Here is a 12,188-nt window from a genome sequence, read left to right on the forward strand (position 1 = left end):
GTGACTATCACACGTGCATAACTGTGAGGAGATGGCATCCTTGCCCCGCCCTACACTCCTATGAACCTGGCCCCTTACCTTTGACCTCCAGGTGGACTTGGTTTTCAGCTTTGCCCAGGATGTTGGTGGCGACACAGGTGTAGATGCCTTTGTCCTCTTTACGGATCATCTTAATTTCCAGACTGCCATTCTCGTAGACGTGGTAGTTGCCACCATCCAGGTTGCTTCCCTGCCCATTCTTAAACCTCACAACAGAGCAGCAGGACACAGCGCATAGTGAGAAAGGACCAGCCCGGGGAGTGTGGCAGCCACCAATGGAGACAGCCCGTGCTTGGAGTCTGGGGCCCTGAGCTCTCCTGCCAGGGCTGCCTCCAACCTCTGGGTGGCCTTGGCAGCCACTGTCCCTTTCTGAGCCTCAGTTTTCTCTTCTGTACAATGAGGGGTTCAGCCAGATGATCTGCCAAGTTCCTTCCAGCTTAAACCCTAGAGAATTCCCCGTACAAAACCAAACCAGCTGCTGTTGAGTCAATTCTGACTCGTGGCAACCCCATGTGTTGCAGAGTAGAACTATGCTCCCCAAGGTTTTCATGACTGAGACCTTTTGGAAGCAGATCGCTAGGTCTTTCTTCCAAGGTACCTCTGGGTGGGTTTGAACAGCCAACCTTTCAATTAGTAGTTGAGTGCTTAACCATTTGCACCACCCAGTTCCCAGGTCTTGCCAAATACCTATTATGGGTCAGTATAGGGATAAGAAGGGTGAGACAAATGCCTTCTCTGAGTGCCTGGTCTCCTGGAACTTACCATCGGAGTGTGGGGATGGGGGACCCAAAGAACGGGCAGTCCAGCCGTGTCCGGTTGTAAAGGATCACCCTCATGAGCTGGTTCCGGGGCGACAGCATCCGAGGGGGCACATCTGAAATTCCCAGAGAACCAATCTTGGGTATGGAGTCTAACTCTTCCATTCTTCCTCTCAGGCTCCTCTGCACATGCCTTCGCCATTCAGCAGCTTTCCAAGTACCAAGAGACCTTCCCCACCAACCTTTCTCCTTTAAGAAGCCTCTTGGGACTAGTGAGCAAGCTTATCCATCTGCCTTCAACCTACTCTATATCCAACCTAGCTTTTGCAGAGTTTCCCCAAATTATCTAGCAGGTTCTGAAGCTGCCCTGCCACAGACCTAAGGCATCTCCGAGATACTGCTCCCATCATCCTCTCCCTATGGAGGGAGTGAAGCAAATACACTCAGCATCATCTCCCACCCTGAGATCCAACAGAAAACCCAGGGCAGTCAATCACAGAGATGAGACACACCCCTCTCTCTCATGGGAGGGAGGGGACAAAGATTGACTTCTATGATGGAATCAACCGTTTCTGCATATCCAGCTCTTTGGATTTTAAGTCCTCCATCCTGCCGTAAACCTCATCCTCAGTCTCCATTCTACCACTGCCTTGTCCCTGCCCAGCCTGGCTAAGCTCCCAAGAATAAGGTGGGCCCCACGACATAACAGCCCCAGGAGACCCACTGTAGGTGAGGGTGGCAGAGGGCTGTGGGTGCTTACTCACCCAGCACACTGACAAAGGCGTTGGCCAGCAGGTAGCCGTGCTCGTTGGAGGTGTTGCACTGGTACACAGCCCTACTGCTGATCTGGGTGTCTCGGAAGATGATGGTGTCCCCGGCCACCTCACGGTTTGGGTTGGGTGGTGCCGCTACAGATAAGAATAAGAAGCTCCTCATGAGAAATGGGGGAAGGCAGGGTGAAGAGCTCCAGGGGCTCTGGATGGGCACCCTGGTTTGATCGGGGTGTTGTGGAGGAAGCACTGGGGGGCGGGTCTCAGAATCCCTGGCTTCTAGCCCACCACTCCCCAGCTGTGTGCCTTTGGGCCTCTCACCCAACCTTCTGTAGTCTGTTCTTCCATCTCTCCAATGGAGTAGGACTCCCTGCTCCACCTATACAGCAGCTGGGCAGAGGGGCTGAGGGCGTAAGCTTTGGAAACAGAAAGGCATTTGAATTTTAACAATCTCACTTTCTAGCACTATTTAATCCCTCTAAGCTTCAGTTTCCTCGTCTGTAGAATAAGGATAACATGTTACCTCATTGGGTTTTTATGAGGATGATATGAGATCGTGTGCAAGTATCAAGTGATTAGCAAAGGGCCCAGAACATAATAATAATTATTGCTATTATTATTTTAATCCAACGTGCATACACTTAAATATGTTCTGAAAAGGACAGAACAATATACGAATGGAAGGGACCTGCTACCTTCCCACCTTATGAGCATTCTCCAAAGTTCAACCCATAAGCCAGCGCCAGCTGAAAACGGAGAGCCCTAATAATTGCCAAAGCTGCCCTGGTCTTCCCAGGAAATGTATTCTAATCAGTGAGAGTATTCCCCCCTCGGTTCTCCTTAATGCTGGCTTAGGATGCAGAGAACCAGGACTGGGGAGTGGACAGGACTGGGGTCTTAGTCCTGCCCACAGTCGTTCTGGGCCTGGGGCAAATCAGTAAATCCCTCTGGGCCTCATTTCCTTCATCTGTGAAAGGGGGATGAATCACTCCTATCTTTCCCTACTCTCAGGAAGGCTATGATAAGATGCGAGTGAGCAAAATAAAAGTTTTCTAGTAAAGAACTGCCACTTGCATCATGTTTAACCACTAGAAGGTGACTTTGCTCTGGGAGATTTCTGAAGTAGAAGTGGATGTCTCCGCTTGCAGAGTCTCTGAACTCACCCAGGATCACTCAGACCTACAGGGGAAGCTGGGCAAAGGAGGACCCAGGAGTCTGGCTTCCTCGGCGCCACTCTGCAGATAGCAGTTCTGAGCCCAGAAGCGGGGAATCGGCAGAAGATAATGAAGATGAAGTCAGCGTCCTTATCATCCTTCCTCAGGTCCCCACTCAGCAAAAAACCACAAGGGAAGGAGATGCCAGCAACTTCAATGCCTGCTTGTCCTGCAATTTTCATGGAGCTAACATCCTTCCCAATCACTCCCCCTTAAGTGCTTCCCTGGGGAGGGTGAGAGGTGACCTTTCCAGAGCCAAGGCTCAGCTGCAAGTCCTGGGCTCCGGCTTTGTTTAATGGTGACGTGTTGTTTGCAGCCTTTGCTTGCTTTATCCCCAAAGTGCTGCTGGGACAGGAGAGCCGTGGAGGGCAAGATGTGTCCACGTCTCTGCATGTATAAAAAACCAACCCAATCCACTGCCGCTGAGCCGATTCTGACTAACGGTGACCCTATGGGCCAGAGTAGAACTGCCCTATAGGGCTTTCAAGGTTGTAACCTTTACAGAAGCAGACTGCCACATCTTTCTCTTACAGAGTGACTGGTGAGTTCGAACAACCGATCTTTCGGTTAGTACCTGAGTTCTAACCGCTTTGCCATCAGGGCTCCTTCCGCATGTATCCAGGGTGGTAATGTTTCCTGAGAAAACTGCATGTCCGATACCAGGTTTTATTTTTTTAATAGGGGTGCTCAGTTCTACAGCCGCCCACAGCTTACCACTTACAGGTATGTGTGTTTGGCAATTCATGGCCCCTCGAAGCCTTGCTTTCTCATTGTAAGTATTTGAGATTAAAGAGGTAGCATGATGCAACAACCAGCGTGGTGCCTAGCACACAATAAATGTCTTCAGCCTCCTCTCTACCTGGTCCTTGCCTCTCTATCGCTTCTACCTGCTTCTGTCAGCTGCTGTTCTTGAGTTAGATTCTGTGTTTCCTTCATCTACTTTTGGTCCCATTTGATTGATATGACTGTTCACAATGACCAGACATTTTAAAAAGTAAATGCAACTAGAGGGATATGATGTGAAAACTTAACCAGTACCTCTGGCTGGAAGGGGCCTTGGGATCACCTATACCATCCATCCAAAAAACTAAATCTTCCCAAAGTCAGTGCATACTTAAGAACTGCACCAGTGCATCTCTGCTCTCATGGGGAAGTTCTTCATATCCAACCATAATCTTTCATATTGTTGTATAACCCTGCCTCTTATATTGCCCTCAGCAGAGCGGGACTGTGGTAACCAGTGACAATGGGAGATCTTCTAGGCCTCAGTTATCACTCAGAGCCCTAAAATGAATTTGCAGTCCCCATCCCCTGCACGGCCCCAGAAGTCATTAAGGGGCAGAAAGCAGAGATTTAAGAAAAACTCAAGGGAGCAGAAAGCCCCTAAACATGTTCTCTCACAGGGGAGGCAGGTCTCCTGTCTCTTCAGATGTCCAAAGAGATGGGCTGCTCTGAGAACCTCCACCTCGGGGACAACCCGGGCAGGCTCACAGTGGTGGGGTCTGGTGCCTTTGACAAGTGAGAAGGTTGGTGGGCCCACAGCTCACTACTTACATTGCAAAGGCTCCCCATTCACCATCCACTGGACAGTTGGTTTGGGATTCCCATTGGCTCGGCACACGAGTCTCCCGTCCTCCCCAGGAGCCAGGATGAGGTTCTTGGGTTCATCCAGCCAGTAGGGAGCAGCTAGAAGACAAGCACAGGCACAGACAGGGAAGTCAGATGGCAATGGGCCCACTGGGCTTCCCCTAGGAAGGCAGGTGGCTTGTCCCAGCACCAGGCACTCGCCGCCTGCCCCACAGGCTCATCCTCACTGAGCCCAGCCCGTGCTGGTCAGTCTGACGGCACAGACGCTGGCCTGGCTATTTCCAGGCCACAGAGCAGCAGGTGTGACCTCAGGCTGCTCGTTAGAATCCCCTGGAGCTTTTAAGAGACATGGATGCTGGAGCCCCATCGGAGACCTACTACATCTGACCCCTCGGGAGGCCTGGGCGGTGGAGGCTGTAAAGGAGCAGAAGTGTTGATGGGCACCAAGGTTTTGAACCACTCCTATGGCAGGTGGTAAAGCGGGCACGGGGTTGGTCCCCTTGGGTTTCCCAGGAATTGCCTGGATTCAATTGTTGCTGTAAGATCGGACCTTCTTTTTGACACTGAACTTTGCCTAGAACAGAGCTTCTCAGCTGGCCACCCTCCTCCATTGTAAGAAAATGCTGTGAATATATGGGTATGTGTATTTTTCTGAGATTCCTATCTTCTGGATCAGATTCTCAAAGACCTTCATATTCCAGAAAAGCTTAAGGACCACCTGGTTCACGTGTGGTGCTGAAACCAAGGTCATGGGAACAGCTGCTTGCATGCCGAGGAAGCTCTGTTCTGTGGTCTCAGACCTCGTCATCTCAATCATCCACTCTGCCCGCAGCTGAGAACTGACCACTCACCCCCTAACGGTGAGACTTCTATTGCCTGTGACACCTAGCCGGGCCATCTCTGCGTGTGAAGAAGGGAAGTGATGTTTTTAAAAAATAATGTGGGCTCTATGCCTCCCCATCTTTAAGAGGAGCACAGCTCCATGCATGAGCACACAGCGCAGGCTAGGATGACACACTACAGACGGAAATGCACAAGGAAGGAAGGAACAGACGCGGGACTGTGGCCAGCATGGCTGCGGGAGGAAATTCAGCTGCGGAGGGGTCCTCGGGCACAAAGGAGAATTGGATCATGGTTGGGTGCGTCCCCTTCCCTTCCCTCAGCCCACCCTCCCACCTTTCTCCAATCTCTTTCTCACGCACACAGCCAGGGGTGACACCATCCATGGAAGGTCACAGTTGCCACTAACCAGGGTGTTGGAAGGGTCCCCACTCACTCCAGCCCTGGCCACTCTCAGGGGAAAGGTGGTCACGGTGTTGAGGGCTGGCAGAGTAATCGTAATGAGAAATACACACAACGTACCCTTCACTCTCACCGAGATCGTGTGCCGGATGCTGCCCATCTTGTTGGAGGCTAGGCAGAAGTACTCCCCAGAGTCCTCCTCGGAGATGTTGGTGATGCGCAGAGCCTTGTTGAAGTTCTCAAACTTGGCCTTGTGCGACGGGAGGTCCCCGCCTTTCTTGTACCACGCGATGTCTGGCGTTGGGCTAGGAGACAGACAAGGCAGGAAACAAGACTTCCCAGTAAATGTGGCCCTGTTACTCTCCTTCAGAGTCTGGGATGCGCAGGTGTCTAAAAGGATACTTGGGCCCAGAAGAACTCTCTCAGGGCCCATCTTTCCTACACAGAGCGGAATACGGGGCCACAGACAGCCTGAGGGACTCATCTGACACACTCTCACACACATACAGGGTTTCTAACCTTCTCCTCTCCTCATTATGCAAAAAAAAAAAGAGAGAGATGGCAGGATGTGAGGGAGATGCCCTATTCCACCAGGACCATTTCCTGCTTTTTCCTGCACTGTTGGTGGCTGTTGTTAGTTGCTGTTGAGTCAGTTCAGACTTTTATGGTGTGCAGAGTAGAACTGCTCATAGGGTTTTCAAGGCTGTGACTTTTCGGGAGCAGACAGCCAGGCCTGTCTTCTGAGGTGCCTTTGGGTGGGTTTGAACTGCCAACCTTTGGCTAGTAGTCAAGCACTTAACTGTTTGCGTCACTCAGGGAATCGGCACTACTGGTATGCCCCTCAAATGCGGCAAGGGCAAAGCATGGACAAGCCCCTGCCCCTAGTCTCCTGGAGAGTGGCCCAAAAGGAGGGCGCAGACCCTACTTACACCCCGGAGGCGATGCACTCCAGCAGGAGGTCCATGCCACGAAGCACCATCTGACTGCTCGCTGTGCCCTGGGGATACATGAAGCTGGGTGTTCTCTCTGCAACTCCTCGGGCTGAAAGAGGACAGAACAAGCTCCTGTGAGCCTCCTCCCCAGAGGGCTGACCCAGCTAGGCCAAAGCTGTCAGGCTGGAGAGAAATGTCATCATGCCCCTTGCCTAGCCCTTACCCTCGGAGGCGCCCAGCTGAAACCACCCCCAGGGCCTGGGCATCATTAAGAGGGTGTGTTAGGAAGCAGGGGCTCCTGGAGCCCACTAGCACGTGTGTGAGCAGCTCTATGTTCCCAAAGGACCTGCCAAGGGGAGCACCGCTTCCCAGCCCCCCCGCCCCACCCCCCGAAGTACAGCAAACCTCACCTTCCCTGCAGCAGGGAGGGGGTGTCTGAGCAGTGGGGGTCCCCTCTCCGAGCACCTGGGAGGACAATGTGGGGCCCCCAGGACAGGCCATCTCAGCATCAGTCCTCCCCCCGACCCCCAGAGACGGGGATATGGAAGAAGGAGAAGGCACGGGGTCATAGGACAGATGACCTGCTCTTTGGGACCCTGGAGATGAGGAGTTGGGAGTGAAGCCACAAAGACCCGGATAAACAGTCAGATATGCGGGGAGAGTTATTAATGGTTTAGCAAAGACATGGTCAGAATTAATGAGCAGAGATGACAGGAAATCACTCTGGGGCCAAGACCATCCTGCCTCCTCACTAATGACTTTGGAAGGGGGCTGGGGAGGAGGGTGTTAATTGGATGTGAGATTCTGAAAGGGGGAGAGTGAGAGGAGAGAGGCAGCTAAGATGGAAGAGGCGATTTACAATTCAACTAGGCTGCAAGAGGCCCCTGGCCTGGAATCACTGAAATGAATGCAGTTATAAAAGGCCAGGGGGCTCCCAGAGACTGGAATCCTCAGGGCAGCTGTTGTCTCCCTGTAGAAGGGGCCATGCAAGTGGACCCCGCCTTACCTAAGCTTCCTGTCTCCCAGAGCTCTCTGCAAAGTTCTGTGGAAATGGGTAAGGTGGAAGGGAGGGAGAAGAGCAAGGTGTTTTCAACCAGGAACTCCAGGGAAAGAAAGCTGGCGGAGGCACCTTACAGCCCAAAGGTGTGTGGGTGTAAACACGAAGAGTTAAAAATAAAAAATGCTGAGGCTGCCCACGGTTTAATGGGGCTTAGACTCAGCTGGAGAAGTGAGAGATGGCGGGGAGGCAGAGCTACCAGGAGCTGGGCGTCCTCAGAGATGCCTGCAGTGAGAACAAAGGCTCGTCTCTGGGGATTGAATCCGTGCTGGCAGAGACGACCAGGTGGCAGTGGGAACTCTGGGCCTGTGTCATGGGTGTTGCCAACCAAGAAACTGAAGGCGCTTGTCGGGCTAGCCGGTACCTGGCTGGACCGGTGGGCTCCTGTCCTAGCAGTGCCCAGCTTCCCTCCGTTAGCTATCGGGGAGTGTATTTCATGGAGTTTGCCTCCACGCGATCCTTCTGTCAGGGGAAGAAATGACAAGCCTTGTGCAGTTTCCCACCTGAGAGGTCGAGAGGCTGCTGGTGCGATACATGGCACGTGGCAGGTGATGGGCAGATGTTTGTGGGGGAGAATGGATTAAAGGAGAAGAGGGGACACAGAGGAAGGCACCGGTTTACCCCACAAGTTATTTCTTTCTGCAGATATCCTTGTCTGTCCCACCAGCACACACACACAACAGGGGCAACTGAAGGGGTTAATCCATTATGTGTTAATTGGTTACATGTACCTTTAGCTTCTGTAGGTAGCATCCAGCTGTCAGTACCAAGGAAGCCTGACACCCAAAAAGCTGCATCCTCCCACCCATTGTCACCAAATCACCAAAACAGTCAAGACAGCACACAGTCAAAGGCAACGTAAGGAGAAGCAGGTGTGAGGGCAGGGGGCCCTTGTGTCAGGCTGATGAGTCTGTCCAGAGCTGGGAACCCCGGCATCATGTGGAAGAGGTCCCAGCGCCGTTGGCATACTCCTTCCACGCAGGGACAAAATCTGCAGAAACCGATGTCACCCTGTGGACATTTAATTCACACCACAGCATGCCGCACCATAAGCACACATGACCAGCAAAGCATTAAGGATGGGAAGGAGGAAAAATTAGTGCAGAGTCCCACTGTGGGTGCCTTGACGTGCTATAAAAAGGTCACAGCAATACTACATTTGCAGGAGGTGGGCTAGCGACCCACTGGAGGAGAAGCTACTGGGAAATAAGCCGAAGCTCAAAAAACAGGACCAACCCCCCACAACGAAACTCACTCCTGAGGAGTAGATTCCAAATCATAGCAACCCTGTAGGACTGAGTAGAACTGCCCCACAGGGCTTCCAAGGCTGTAACCTTTACGAGAGCAGACTGCCACATCTTTGTCCCACAGAGCAGTTGGTGGGTTCAAACCGCTGACCTTTAGGTTAGCAGCTGAGTGCTTAACCACGGTGCCACCAGGGCTCCTTAAAAAAAAAAGGGAAGGACATTGTAAAAGCCGGAGGTAATAATAAAGACTGTCGTTTGTTGAGTGTTCACTACGGGCCCAACGCTGTGCTGACAGCTCCTACGGCACATATAATCCTCACCCCAAACCTGGGGCTCTTCTTACCTCCATTTTCAGCAGAGGAAACCTAGGCTCAGCAAAGTCAACAGACTCGCCCAAGGCCGCGCCAGCTAGTTCTGTTTCATATCCTATACCACTTAGCTCCAAGGCATGAGGTCTTGTGTCTATTCTAGGCTGCGCCGCCCCCCTGCCCCCCGCCAGTCTAAAGATGGAATCGGCTGCCTTGGGGACAGAGAATTCCTGATTACTTGATGGTGATGCTCACTTGACGGTGACACCATGGAGACAGCCAGGCCCTGGCGGCTGGTTGGATGAGTTGACCCTAAGCGCCCTACTCACAAACCATGTAGGACTCTGGCAACAGAGGAAAGTTATGTCTTTTTTTTTTTTTTTTTAATTTTTATTGTATTTTCAGTGAAGCTTTACACAGTAGTTTAGGTGTCCGTTCAACAATTTCTACACAAATTGTTCAGTGTCATTGGGAACATTCTTGACGATGCGGGAACATTCTCAGTATTTCCATTCTGGTTGTTCAGTTTCCATTAATCTAGTTTCCCTGTCTTCTTAGATTCTCGTCTTTGTTTTAAAGTAATTGCTGACCATTTGGTCTCACATACGTGATTTTTTTTTAAAGAAGCACAGTACTCACCAGTGATATTCTTTATTTTGTGTGCCAACCTGTTGTTTCACTTAAAGATGACCTCAGGGGCTGGTTTCAGTTCAAGGTTTAAAGGGCAATAGTCTCAAGGAGTCCTCCACTCTCAACCAGTCTAATAAGTTTTTGTTTTGTTTTATTAGGAATTGGAGGTTCTGTTCCACATTTTTCTCCTATTCTACAGGGTTCATGTATTGTGGTCCTGATCAGAAGAAGGTTATGTCTGAACCTGCTGTTAAAGGCTTTAAAAACAGGCATGAGGGCTGCCATCGCCCCTCAATCATTGTCACGAGGCCTCCCTCTACCTTCATGGTACTTAATAACACTAACGAGGGGCTCTGGCATCACTGCTGGGCCACAAGCCAACGCACTCGTGGAACAGCTGCCCCATAGGGGTGGTAAATGGCTTCCTTATTTTATATCATTAAAGGTGCAACTTGGAGTTATATGGGGCTGAGTGGGCCACTGAAGATAAATAATAGACACCTCACTTGCCCCTCCTTCTGACGGCTTTGGCAATATCTTTCTCTTTCCTACCAAAGAAAACCAAAGCAGAAGGGCAAAAGAAGTGAAGGGTGTTTTTGTCTTGGTGAGCGGCGCTGCTGAAACTCTTCCACTGTGTTTTCCTATTCTTACTGCCTCAGCTAAGATTCAATCTCTCCTCAGCGCCTGTTAGGTGAACTGAGGCCCAAGTTGGGAAAACAAGAAGCAGAGGAGGGAATTAAGAGGCTCCAGAGGCATCTGGACTGGCTTGTTAGGGGGCACAGAGAGCTTGAAGAGCGATCTGGGTGACACATGATGTCATTCAGGCTGAGAAGGCTAGACCCGAAGAGGAGGTGATGAAGAAGTGTGGTTGGCTGCAGCAGGATTTACAGGGAAATTTATGAAGGGGAATCCTGCTGGTGGTTTTAGGAGCCACTTACTAAGCGAGGGTGCACAATTTCTTTCCTGGAGAAGGAGGCTCAGAAAGAGGCTTCAAGACCAAGGTGATGGATGACTACATCAAACTCTAAATGGTGGAAGACCACAGAGTCTCCTTGGGTGTCACAGGACCCCCTCTTTTATCACAGAGGTGGGGACCCCTGAAGAGCCCATCCAGCCTGACGACATTTCAGTTACTCTTCCTGTTCTTCAGGGCTGGGGTCTGACCTGCCACCTAATCAAACTCGGAATCCAGACGCTAAAGCTCAGGCCTGTGTGGATGCAGGAGCTTCCTAGGTAGGCCCATCAAACTCAGAATCCAGACACTACAGCTCAGGCCTGTGTGGATGCAGGAGCTTCCTAGGTAGGCCCATCTGACCTCCAGGCCCCAAATAGTCTTCTCCTGTTCTCACAAGCTACGGCTCATGGGCTTCCAGGGGATCTGATCTGCAGGAGGCACCAAGAGATGACACCCTCAACCATGCTGGCCTTAAATGTTCAATGAATAATGCCTCTCAACTGTCGCCTGCAACAGGGGAAAGGTCATGCTTGCTTAACACCTTAGCTGCTCCCCTCTATCAAGTGCTAACAGGAGAAGAGAGTTCAGTGAATGAGAAGGATCCAAGAGCCACTGTCAAAGACAGCCATTAGGGGCAGCTGGGTCCTGGATCCAGACCACCTTTGCTGCTTTGATTCTCAGAACTGAGAAACAGAGACTCGTGGGGCTGGACCCGTGCATCCCATCCACCTCTCTGGCTCTAGGGAAGGTTGACCAAACAACCCCAGGAGAAGAGAAAGACTCTTTGTCTATTAACATTTGATATCTTTCACTGCCAGGAAATTTCTTCCTCAGGTCTACCACCAAATCCCTCATGCTGCAGTTGAAGCTTTTATCCTGACCCAGTTCTCTGCACAGCTGAGGATGTGGACAGATTTTGTTCCGTTAGCCTCTATATCTAAAATCTCTCCCTCCACAGGACTTTTTCCCATAATTATGGCTGCCTTTCTCTGCTTGACTTCTTTTCAAGTTCTTTGTGTCCTTAATTTCAGAAGGACAGAGTGACTGTACAAGAAGACACTGTCAACACTAAACCATTCCCTTTAATACCAGTAATGAGTGCCGTTAAGAAAAGATAATGTGTTCTACACCATGCTAGGAACCATGTGTACATTATCCCGTTTAATCTTCACAACAATCCTATAAGGCAGGTAATACACTCATTTGGCAGATGAAGAAAGTTCTAAGACACTAAATGGCTTGCCCAAGAACACTCAATGGGTATGCCAAGGAGCTGGGATTTAATCCAAGGCAGTCTACCTCAAAGTGCACACTCTTAACAACCATGTCTCCTTGTCTGGGTAGAGTTAATCTCAGACCATCTTCCCCCTGCCACTTACAGGTTGGTGGCATTGGTGTATGTTCAGAGGATAGCTGCCCACTGTAGGAGTCACCAGAACCAGATGTAAT

General features: G+C 50.9%; 1 protein-coding gene across 2 annotated transcripts in view; it reads right to left on the reverse strand.

The window, feature by feature from the left end:
• The window catches only part of NFASC (neurofascin), a 77,253-nt gene that overhangs the window by 45,135 nt on the left and 19,930 nt on the right, over positions 1-12,188 (reverse strand). For both annotated transcript variants that reach the window (XM_064273324.1, XM_064273325.1), the window contains 6 exons: positions 6,540-6,651; positions 5,731-5,915; positions 4,336-4,467; positions 1,562-1,705; positions 802-913; positions 79-245 (listed from right to left, as the gene is read on the reverse strand). In XM_064273324.1, the coding sequence (XP_064129394.1) occupies positions 79-245; positions 802-913; positions 1,562-1,705; positions 4,336-4,467; positions 5,731-5,915; positions 6,540-6,651 (852 nt within the window). The remainder of the gene's footprint in view (positions 1-78; positions 246-801; positions 914-1,561; positions 1,706-4,335; positions 4,468-5,730; positions 5,916-6,539; positions 6,652-12,188) is intronic.

This window comes from Loxodonta africana, chromosome 20 (assembly GCF_030014295.1).
Source record: "Loxodonta africana isolate mLoxAfr1 chromosome 20, mLoxAfr1.hap2, whole genome shotgun sequence".
In the NCBI taxonomy this organism is placed as follows: Eukaryota; Metazoa; Chordata; class Mammalia; order Proboscidea; family Elephantidae; genus Loxodonta; species Loxodonta africana.